This window comes from Lampetra fluviatilis, chromosome 30 (genome assembly GCF_964198595.1).
Source record: "Lampetra fluviatilis chromosome 30, kcLamFluv1.1, whole genome shotgun sequence".
Taxonomy (NCBI): Eukaryota; Metazoa; Chordata; class Hyperoartia; order Petromyzontiformes; family Petromyzontidae; genus Lampetra; species Lampetra fluviatilis.
Genome location: NC_136304.1, coordinates 1,484,164 through 1,496,236, shown reverse-complemented (window position 1 = coordinate 1,496,236; position 12,073 = coordinate 1,484,164). Strand labels below are relative to the sequence as shown.

The 12,073-nt window shown below is 47.7% G+C and overlaps 1 protein-coding gene across 4 annotated transcripts in view; it reads right to left on the bottom strand.

The window, feature by feature from the left end:
* Window positions 1–12,073, bottom strand: part of LOC144943110 (kinesin-like protein KIF26A) — a 117,516-nt gene that overhangs the window by 67,150 nt on the left and 38,293 nt on the right. For all 4 annotated transcript variants that reach the window (XM_078870295.1, XM_078870297.1, XM_078870296.1 and 1 more), the window contains one exon: window positions 753–1,121. In XM_078870295.1, the coding sequence (XP_078726421.1) occupies window positions 753–1,121 (369 nt within the window). The remainder of the gene's footprint in view (window positions 1–752; window positions 1,122–12,073) is intronic.

The following is a 12,073-nucleotide window of genomic DNA, read 5'->3' as shown; positions in this document are numbered from 1 at the left end:
GGTGCGGTGTCGTTTAAGAAAAATAAGAATTTCAAGTCTGGAGTGGTGGTCATCTCCACTGGATGCAGTATAAAAATTAATAATTCTTATCGCAAAGTCCAGTAAATCTCTTAATAGGAAAATCACTGTGGACTTCCCAAAAACAGGTAAGACAATGATGGGTGATGATGGTTATGAATGATGAACAAACAGCAAATTATGATGATGACCAAGGATGAATGTGATAAATCATAACTTTGATGAATGATTCCAAGAACACAGGATGAGATGTTACTATCCTTTGTACAAGCACTTCCAAGAGTTCATGAACAGTAAGCCTGGTGAAATTTGGGGAGCGCATCAATGGATAATTACGAGGATAGTGGATCGTGCAAGACAATGAATGATGATACTGAAACAGCCTTGGTTTCAAATAAACCATTCATGAATAGAATTCTAGATTTGAAGTTTCCGTGACTGCAAGGATTAATATTCTTAGGTTTTTTAAGTAAAGTCACGTAGGTGAAAATTTTAAATTAATAAAAGTAAAATACAAATAAAATTAAAAAATCACGAAGTTTCGGAGGCAACACAAGCTTCCATCTTCAGGTGGAACCGTCACAGCACGATTGCTGTATCACTTTATACATGATTTTAATTTTACTTTTATTTTACTTTAATTAATTTTAATTTTAATTTTTTTACCTACGTGAATAGAACCATGAATGGAGACCCCCATTCAGCATTGCGCGCATGACTCCCAGGTGTCTCACCAGGTAAGCATGTGCCGCGTAGCCATTCATCTTTGGCGAAGTCAATGCTCCATCCCCTGCCACGCTCGCACTCGAGGAACCTCCCTTCTTGCGTTCGACAGCCGCAGGACTCTGCGTGGCCCTGGCTGCTGACGATGATGACGATGGTGGTGGTGGTTGAGCCTTGGCTCCTCGCGAGGATGGAGACTGGGACTGCGAATGCGGTGGCAGTGATGGTTGAGGCGGTGTGGCAGGGCCAGGCCGGTGCGTGGGCATGCCGATAGGAAGATGCTCCAGACACGCCGCTGCTGCCGTTCCGGCATCAAGAGGAGGCCCAGGACACGACGAGCAGGCCTCACAGCGGCCATCAGCCCAGCCGGACGCTGGCTCCTGAAGATATACAAACGGCCATCGTCATCAGCATCATCGGCATCATTAGGATCAGAATCGTCAGTATCAGCAGCTGCTGCTGCTATGGTGTGAACATCACGATCATTGACAGGATTATCATCATCAGCATCATTGCTATCATTCACATAAAAGCAGCATTAGTAGTGGTAGCTGCTACAGCAGTTATCATCATTTACCCAATTGTCACTGCTACTGTTATTATCAGCAGCTTCATAATCAGAAGACTGTAGCAGCATCTGGAGCTATGGCAGTGGCAGTATTCGAAAGACAATATTTGGCACCGACAGGAACGTCCCCAGCACCTTGGCCACTACCAACCACAGCCATTATCATCATCATCATCACTGTTACAATCGACGGAGCTGTAAACACGCCAGAAGAATTAACCTCGAAGGACCACGAGTCCCTTATGAGCCAGCGGCTGAAGTCGAACATCAATAATCTGCTAATTGAGCTGTAAACATTTATTTTTGGTCATTGCCTTGACGTCTCTAAGCCGTACGGTCCTTCACTCACAAATCTCCGAGTTTTGGCTCGGAGATTTCTCGGATGGCTGCTGCAGAGCAAGCGCGTGCAAACACGGCAAAATGTTCGCTTCCCGCGAAAGCCAAAACCCTGACGGCTCCGTGCCAACGATGAAGTCGTCTGCAGGTGGCATGGAAGCAATCAACTCGCGACGCCCCGAGACACACATGGCGCAGTGTACAATTACCTTGGTTCAACAATGCTCGGATTGTGAGCCCGGGTGACTATTAAGATAACTCGCCTATACATTTACGACCACAAAACCGCGTTTCCAAAAACAAAGCTTTCTGTTATTTTCCTCCCCACTGACAATTCGATTTCTGCCTGTCGGCCTATTTATGTATTTATTTAGTATTTTGCTGCGTGCCAACAGTCGCCCCGTGCGTCCTAAAAATACCCAAGCATCCCATGTGGGCTAAATTAAAAAGTCCAATACATGGCAAACAACACGCTCTCACACACACACATTATATGTTTGGCTTAACAGTGGCATCACTCAAATGGAGTATACCATATTATAAATGGCATCCAGATTTGATTTTACTTTCTCATTAGATTATCCAAACTTTGATTGTGGAAATGTGCCTTTATTGTTTACCATGGTCTGTCAAATTAAAATACAAATTTGTAGGTTAGTTTGGCAGCCAAGAAGCACGGGGAGAAGATTTATGCTTGGAATTACACTGAGTGACTGAAAGAGGACCAAGTGGATCAGAAGGGTCGAGACAGCATATTGACTGTGGACAGAAAAAGTCAATGTGATTGGGCAGGACACCTCGTTGGAAGAGATGATGGCCGAGACTAATGACAGAGTGGCAGACAAAGTAGGGAACGTTGCTTGTCGAGGACGGCCATCGTGACGATGGAGCGATGAGAACATCGTCGTGCGAGATCCTCCAGAGAGTACGTTTAGCGGGCGTGCGATTCACTGCTTGGTTGCAGAGGCGTGCGTGGTTCAAATCCGGTCGGCCACCCCGATTAATACCGCAGGTGCATGGACCATAAAATACACGACGTCGTTTGCTTCGCAAGGGCACGTTAAAGATCCCGTGGCATCATTGAAGAGCAGGCCATTGCGTGCCGGTGTAATGGTTCCATATCGGAAAAAATACTCGCAGATTTACGTGACGATCGTCGCCCCAAATGCAAAAAACGAGTAGCACCCTCCGGAAAAAGAGTGAGGGCTTACATGGGTACCAAGTGTAATAAAAAAACAATAATCGTACAATCGGTTTACCCTTCCACCCAAGTCAGACGTCTTGGAAGAGGTGGGAGTACGCACACTTTACCGCACAACACGCAACCTGCCGCGTGACTGTGGTGAACCCATTCACACACTCCTGAGTGGACAGGGATGGAGGGTGGGTTAAGAAACGTGTGCCATCCTTTCAACTGCCATGCCAGGAGATCGAATTGAGCCGGTACCCCCTCGAGGTCCAGTGTTCCAAACACAACGCCATGGCAGAACGCAGGTGGATGTTCCGCAGCCAATCGGATGGCACCCCGCACGCGTGTAAGCTTTAGCTTCTGGTACAGAACGAGCACAGTTGGTTGAGCAAATACATCCTTCATATCATCCTGCTTCTTGAACGTCTGAGAAGAGAAGTATGAAAGTGCATGATATAAAGGTTGCCCGGATATCAACTCCTCCGTTATGAACATTGCATTCGCACGCGCACACACACGCACGCACTCCTTCTGGGGGAACAGTGGAAAAGGCCAAGGCTCTGAAAACCAAAGCTATGGTTACCTAATGAGACAAATCGGCAGGGCTTCGGTGCAACGTGCGAATCCACGGACTCAAGGCCTCGCGATAGACTGTGCAAGCAAATTAATGCATTGTGTGTGCGTGCGTGCTTGTGTGCACAAGTGCAGGGTCAATTGCAAAATACATGCACGTGCATGCGTGCATACGCGCACTTTCTGCGCGGACCTTTGTTTATGATTTTAAAGCTCCCACTGCTCAACCTTATTCCCGCACGCGCGCACGCACGCACATACACACGACATGCTCCGCCACTGCCGAGCTCACGCTCTTTTGTCTGGAAAGGAAATAATTTGTCTCAGTCTAGGGGGTTGAGGTTCGGTGGCGGGGTTTCAGTCAACGAAAGCCCTCGATAGAAACACGGGGATATAAACACGTGCATGCACGAGCATCCTCCCACGTGTGCACACCGACTAAGCTCTCCCCAACCATGGCCTGCACAGACCGTTGGGGCGAGCGCCGTGGGCGAGCACCTATTAAGGCCGGCATGGTGCATAAGGGGTGGTGTGTGGGCGACACAGCACCCAGTGGCCTTTGTCTCCCCAGCGCTGATGTTTACACACCGTACTGGTGATCATTTAAGTCTGAAATGATCTAGGGCAGGGGTCCATGACCAGTTCGAATGTCACGTGCCACCTATGTGGTCAGGAGTAAAACTCACGTCGTAACGACAACAGAAGCCACCATTCGCCAGTAAGAGGCAGTGACATCACCACAGTATGCGTGCCAGGCTAGGTGCACCAAGTAGCACTGCAGAGCCACTCCCCAAGCACATGCACACACGGACGGCACCGTTATGCGTGTTCTTGCACGCGACACGCGTGTGGTCAGTGTACATGCTTGCCGCGTGTGAATGTGACCAAACGCCTTAGCCTGGCACAAGCGCTGTGGTGACAATCGCTATCCCTTCATGGTGGATTGGCGGCTGTGTTTGTACAGCAATGCACAGGAGTAGTGGGAACTTTGCCGACAAAAAACAAACGCACGGCGGGGCAAAGGAGCTGAACAGATTGCGCATATGCTCAGTAGCCAGCAGCGGCAGCAGCGATGGTCACTATTGTTTTTTTTTACGAGGTAAGGCCCACTGAGCTATGTAGCTCTTTTCCCGAAACGACCTGGTCACAAATGATAGCTGAACATATTGGCTTACCATGTGGAAGTTTATAGAAGCCAAATACTCTGATTCTAAATGAACATTGACTCTTAATGCGAAGGGGGAAAAAACAACAAGAGGACCCGGAGAAAAATCCACGCGACCACGGGGAGAGAGAGACACGCAAATTTACAACAGGCGTCAGAGTCGGGATCGAACCCACGACTTCTCACCACCATGGCACCCCCATGGTGACTGTAGGCGGTCTTGGGTGTCCGCAACGCCCCCACACCCCCACAACAACATTTCAGCCCAAATATCCACGGAATTTTTCTAAGTCTGAATTTTTCTCCATTCAACAAGACGACGTATGTGCTGATCGCGCTGACGACGGAGGCTTTGAATACACAGAGCAGCGCACGGACAGCCGGCTCAAGTACCCAATCAGTAGCCAGTGGTGGTGTCGATTTAATATAATTAAGTATATGTTTTAATAGCGGTGAAAAAGGTGCCACACTCCATCATTAGCTTTGCTCAATCCACTGCTGGATGAAGGCCTCTCCAAGCGGCCGCCACCTCTCACGATCCTCAGATGTAACAATCCACGAGCACCTTGCGCAAGAGCTAATTTCATTGCTCCATCTTCTCAGTCGATGTCCTCTCTCGCACATTCGTAGTTTGCGCATAGATTTTCAAAAATACATTGAAATACGGTGTGTCAATGCTACACGTATCTTAGCAACAGTAATTAACGATAGCGTTAGCAAATAACTGGTCACTGTGTATCTGTAATCTAACCAACAACCACCGGGAAACATTCACGAGGAGGACAATCTCCAACCGCCAAAGTGTGTCTGCTGTACGTGCGGCGAGCTTCTTTCACACCGTACATAGCCAAGCGCGCTGATCGGAGGTGCGGGTGTGAGGCTATTGCCACGCGAGGTATCCGCGGGTGTTCATGTACGGCCTGGTAACGCCGAGCGAGAACTCTCGCCGTGCACTCAGTGGGTTCAAGTCGCCTCCGAGGCGTTCTCCAGCCGTGGGTTTGAAGCCAGCGAGAGGCGCTGAGCGGCATCAGCCACACACCGACGATGTGACCGAGACACCTCTCGGCTTCTCAGTGTTCAGGCAGGAGGCCCAACTATGGCCAAGTCGCTGATATGAGGCCATACATCTTTGTTCGACCCCCCCCACCCACAACTCCGCTCTATCCCCCTCACGTCACCCAACTCTTCACACTCGGTGGGGGACGGAAAGCCTGAAGGCTTGGACCAAACTGAATCAGCTGCTAGCTTCACCACAGAATGTCCTTTTAACGGCATCTTTTACGGTGCCAGACGGAAGGCTCTGTGCTGTCCTTCATGCGCAAGGGAAGCGCGGGGAAAATATGCCCCTAAATAAGAACCCGTTGTTTGGGCTTGCGTGGGGGCAACTGTGGAATGTTGTGTCCGCTGGTTAACAGCGCGCAGCGTAGTGTGTACGTTTGCGAATGTGCGTTTTTTTTTATTAAGAAGTACAGCATTGTAATCGGAGTATCGCAAACAACAAGGAGATTAAAGTATCGGCTGGGAAGAAGGGAGGTGCGGTCACGATGTTATCTGCGTGACTGTCATCAATCATGCAGTTGAGTGTGTTGAAAGTGTAACATTTATCTCCGCAGAGTGAAAAATGCATCTACTGCCAGATTAAATGTACACGCGCCCGATGGCTGGCCTGTAAACTAATGGCTTGTTCAAATTTATTCATGACTTTGGTCACGTCATCAGAAAAAAATATCCACTGGGAAATGATTTTTTTCTTTCATAATTATACCCATTACGGAGAATGTTTCACGGAGAGGAAAAATGATGCATCTATTTAATTTACACTTGGACTTTTCTCTCCACCGGTGTCATGAATGATTAATACGAACCATTTGCATCTTCACTGTTGATGCAAGACGTCAACTGCAGACTTTCCATCACTTAGAATCATGATTCATTAATATAAAGTGCGCGACGTAGTGTGTGTTATGAGGGCGACGCAAGGCAAGCACAAAAACACGCAAACACATTAGGGCCGAAAACACCCCGAGTCAGCCGAAACGCACGTTATTTATTTTATAAGCAATGCTTAATTAGTTTTAACGCATTTTAAACAACGCAAGTCAAAAAATAAACAGTTTTAATAAATTCCTATGACGCAGTATATTACGCAGGGATTCATATTAAATTAAATACATTTTTTTTTCCAATTTTACAATGCATAGTTCATTTGTACAAATTAATCACTGCATTATGCCTTTTTTCATTCTATATATATACTGTCACTCAAATGCAACAAAAACAACCCAAAATGTAAAAGAGGTCATCTTTAAAAGTTGCTGGAGGAAATGGCAGTGCGGGGGACACGGGTCTGGGAACTCGTGCCTCTATTTCCACTGACACAGACCGAGCCGAGCCAGCGTTGTGCGCCCTCGTGGTGCGGCGTTAGTTTTACGATCACAAGTTTGCCACGCCATGCCGGAACCAAACCGCGATACGCTGGCCTCGCAAGGCATCCGAATTTTGGCCGGACAGGGGCCCGAGCCAGCCGCGTCCATTCCGTGCGACTTCAGCGGCAACCGCTCGGATTTTTGCGGTGGAGAAAAACACAGCGGAGCGCCACCTGAGCAGCGGCTGGCTCGCTACAGCGTGATTCGGTTACACGGTGGAAGAGGGGTCTGATAGCAGCTGGGGGGGGGGGGGGGGGCACTGAAACAGGGCCAAAAGAGCAGGAGGGTCCCCCAAAAACTTTCAAGGAATTTATATTCAAGATACGAAATCGCTTGGCTATTTAATGTCGAAGCAATTTCTACAATAAATACTGAATGCGGGGCACATGTTGATGTAATTTTGTGGTAAATCTCAACCAACAATTTTCGTTTATGAAAACGTACGTCTGTGCAGTCTCTGCTCCAAGTGGTATCGCCCAACATAATGTGCTTATTACATATTAAAATAACACCCGCTACAATCTAGGCCTGAGCAAAGTTTCTCCCTGTAACTCTGCCTATGGGGGGATGGTGCTATGCACTGGGTGGAGCCCCCCACATTTATCTCTGTGGGCTCCGTGTGGGCAATGAGACGCGTGCGTGGGAGGGTGAGAGAATTTCACTGTGAGAGAGGAAAACCTCCCAAAAAAACCTGCTAAACAAAGTTAAGTGTCATCCCAACACTCCTGCTGGGTCATTTCCCCAAGTATTTGGCCAAACAAAGCCCTTTATCAGCGAGGAATAAGAGAGGCATAAGTATGGTTTAGGAAGCACTTTTGTAATTAACACGTGCAAATACTGCAACTGTGGAATCTTTGCACAACATAATCTGAGTCGCTTGGGTAACACAAATGTAGCGACCATGCATCGATATTTTTTTTCCATCTAACATTTAGAAACATACGTTTAGATTATTTAGATTTTTTTTTCTGCTATAAATCGCCACACGATGGGCCACTTTGTTTGGATATCATTTGTGACCAAGTCGCTTATGAAAAATAAACTAATAATTCAACGGGCTTCACCTGGTCAGAATTTTTTGTTTGTTTAATTTGTATATATTTTTTAAGTGATTTGTTTACCTTTCCCATACATTGCACTCCTGTCGTTTTTGTTGTACTGTTTGTTGTTGCAACGTTCTGACCCGCCCCTACTGGACATCTGTGAACAAAGAGCTTTATAACTAATCGGATTCCTCCAGTGTAAATAAATGTTCTGATTCTAATAATGATCCATCGATGTAGAGATGTTATCACCGAACTCAAAATATAATGGGCACTCAGGGATACATTTACATGTGAAAATGTCATTCTGCATGAGACATCAGAAACTATATTCAAGTAATGTGTTTCATAACTGCAGTAAAATGCGCATAGCGAATGGGTAAAAAGTGGTACCTCGAGATATTACAATCAGTTGGGACCCTTATACAATTATGGAACATACACCCTTCAAGGTTGGAATACCCTCCACACCGAGTTCCTTAGCCATTGCGTGCAGGATTAGCTCGAACATTTATAGCAAACATAATTAACAAGAATACAAACACACGCATGCGTGTCCATGCATGCACATGCGAGGCACTTATACTGCCAGTGGCGGGTGCTGGCCCATTTGGGGGCCCTACACAACAACTAGGGCAGGATAGATACAGACCAGAGATGGAGCCGTAGTGAGATGAGAAAAATGCGTGTGGACAAATGAAATAGGCGTAATGAGATGAGCGATGCTGTTGAGAAAGCGATGAAGTAAAAAAACGAGTGTTCGCGCACACGATGCAAACCGGTTTTCACTTCCCCGCAACGCTATTAGTCATAAAGGGCCCAGACGAAAAGGAATGCATTAAAGTTGAGTCGAAGTGTGTTGCGGGAGGTGCACTGACAATAAGGAAACGGGGGGGGGAGGGGGGTACTGAGTGGAGAAAGTGTCTGGTTGTGCGATGTGAAGTAGCTTGCGTGACTTAAAAAGCTCGAGTGGGAATTTAATTTGTATTTCTCCCCCCCCTCGAAGCACGTGGCGATGTAACACCTTGGTCTCCGCTAACGATCGTCCACCTTGCCAAGTCATGTGAGGGACAGACCCAGTCTGCTCGCCGACGGTGAGCGGTCGGAAAGACGCTGGCGTGACGAAAATGTGCAGCCGGACGCAGCGGGCCTGCGTCGTTTAAAAATGTAAAAGCGTTAATTAATAAGTCATTGCACTCCTCCAGATTCACGCAACTCGACAGGAACAACATTACAGAGAGCACTTTACGTTGGCGCTGCATGGAAACTAAACCAGGTGATCACATTGTGGTGAATGTTTCATGGGATGCTGTGCTATAAAACACACTTTTTTTAATGTGACCCACTTAAAGGAATCCGTGTCAGTTCTCGTAGTCGCGTTTCACAAATATTAAAGGATATTTTGGTCCAACCGTTGGCGTGGATTGTTTATGTTTGGCAGCAGCTGGTGGGAAAGCAGAGTTCAAATCCCCCAGCAGGAAAATGCACCATAACAGCTTTTTTTTCTCCTCCGCCTTTACCAGGATGCACGAATCTGTTGCTTGCAGCACGGCAGGTCAGAATTCAGGAAAAGCCACGTTTCCTGATGTTCCGGGGGAGGCGGGGGGGTATGTGTGAACTTACAGTGGGTGCATGCTACACAGGCACGAGGATAAAGCGAAAGCAGCTCACAGTACGTTGTTGAAGGTGAGAAAAACAAATCCTTTCTTAGATTGACAGTGAGCTTGGGCTTAAGCCACGCTCGCTCTGTGTACGTACATATGTTGAACTTCTTTCTCGCCGTACGTAGCCAACCGTGCTAATCGCGGGGCTCTGATGAGAACTATTTTGTCAAAATGAAACTAGCGCGACTGAGCAAGCGTGTCTCCTATTGCCCGAGCTGCGGCTGCGGCGCCAATTGAGGCAGTCCCAGAAGTCACGACCATGAGCAGAGGACGTCGAACGCGAACGCGCAAGAGATCTGGCGGAACGAATGGCCGTCCGAGGACGTGGAACACGAGAGACTCGCGAGCTGACCCGGCTTGGCGAGCCTCCCGGCTCCGAGTTCCCGAGTACGACGTCCTCACTTTGAGGTAGCCCCATCCTGGGAAATCTCGAAGCTATCTCACCGGGACATCAAAAGTCCCCGGTTTGTTGTCAGTTGTGGAATGATACGCTGCTGAAGACAATGTACTAACGCGTGTAGCTCTCCCGTTTTTCCAGTATTTGCCGAGTGATTGTTCTTCCCACGACATGTCGCCTGTTTCTTCAAAGGTGGCAACCATACTCCCTCGGCGACGGAGGACGGCCGTGAACCACGTGGGAACACCACGTGGGAACACCACGTGGACGCTGCGGATACCTCGTGCACCAAGGGAGACTCGAGGACACCCCACGGCGCGAGTGATGGTGAACACACTTCAAACGATGGAACCTGGAGTGCAACGCTGCCCACCGTTACTCTCCCCCAGCAAAACATCTCCGCATATCCCACAGCACGCGATGGGAAATGAAAGCTTATAAATTCTCATACGACATCATAATTAGTCTAAACCAGGTAAGGCCCACTGAGCTATGCAGCTCTTTTTCAGAAGCGACCTAACCACATGTGGCTCAACAAAGAGGCTGATCACATGTGGAAATTTATAGCAGCCAAATAGTGTGAATGCATGATTCTAAACGTGGAAAGAAAAAAACGGAGGACACGGATACAAATCCGTGCGACCACGGGGAGAGAGACATGAAAACTTCAAATATACAGGCGTCAGGATCGTAATCGAAACCATGACCACCTGTATACCAAGCGAGGTAGTTCAAATCTCGCCACCATGGCACCACTGCATCACCGCCATCATCAGGCGAGTATGATCGCTTTAAATAAAAATGTGGAGGTGCAACCCGGCAACAGCTTGCTCATGGCACTTCGCTAGAGGGAGAGCTAAGGAGAGCTCCTCTCTCAAGAATATTTGGCCTACTCTTCCATGCTGGCCAGTAAGAGGTGGGGGCACCCACACCTTAGCCCTCACCATTCGTCGTGACCTACCAAGAGACGAACAGGGGTGGACCCAATTGCACAGCAGCACGGTTGGGATCTAGTAAACTTGCACCAATGTTTCAACTGCCGCTCCGGGAAATCTAAACCAACCTCTGCCGTGAACCATTCCAACACGGCAGCAATACTGCTGCGTTCCTTCACCAACATCTGCACGCGGTAGTTCACTTTCTGCATTAAAAACAATTAAACGGCTCAGTGGGCATAAAACAGTCACCGATGCGTGTAACAAGAGCGTGCTTTTTTTATTTCGGGAAATTAATGTTCAATTCCGGTTCTGCCGAGGACAAATGAATCGCTCGCCCTTCGCTGGAACGGCCCGGCGGCGTATCAGAGAAGACGTGCAATCCCTCTTTCACACAACGGCGGCGCGGTGAGAACGGCACATTTCAAATGGCGGCCCCCCTATAAATCATTGAGCCACAAAATCCACAGATTAAAAAAAAGCGTCTTTAACTTACTTAGAGATAAGGAAGCCGTCCACAGGCAGGGGTTGGTTTGACTGCTGTACTCACGCACCATCTATCAAATGTGCAAATGCATAGCAGTGGGTGATGGGAGGAGGTGTTTGTAAATGCGTGAGCGAGCCCTTTGTAAAATGCTAAGCACCAAATTGAAAGTCTTATTACACTTACAGAGACATTATTATTATGAGTGTTATTCTTATTCTTTCATTTGCGCTGATATTAATACTGCTGTTGCATTGCCCCGAATTGTTTAATTGTGCCTTTGCCAGGTCTCACTTGCAACCGAGACATCTTCAAATATGTCACGTGTCTTCCCCACCATTTTAAACAAAATATAATCATGAAAATAATACATTTTGGTACATTGTCAATCCATTGTCGAATGAAGGCCTACTCACGTCATATCTGCCGTAGGGATTGTTTGACCATACTTCACCACTCTGGTCAAAATGAAGTGGGTGGTCAAGGGCCCAGGTCCGGTTCAATGATCACTCGCCAATGATGTCGGTTGCGATGGGGAATCAAACTCAGGCT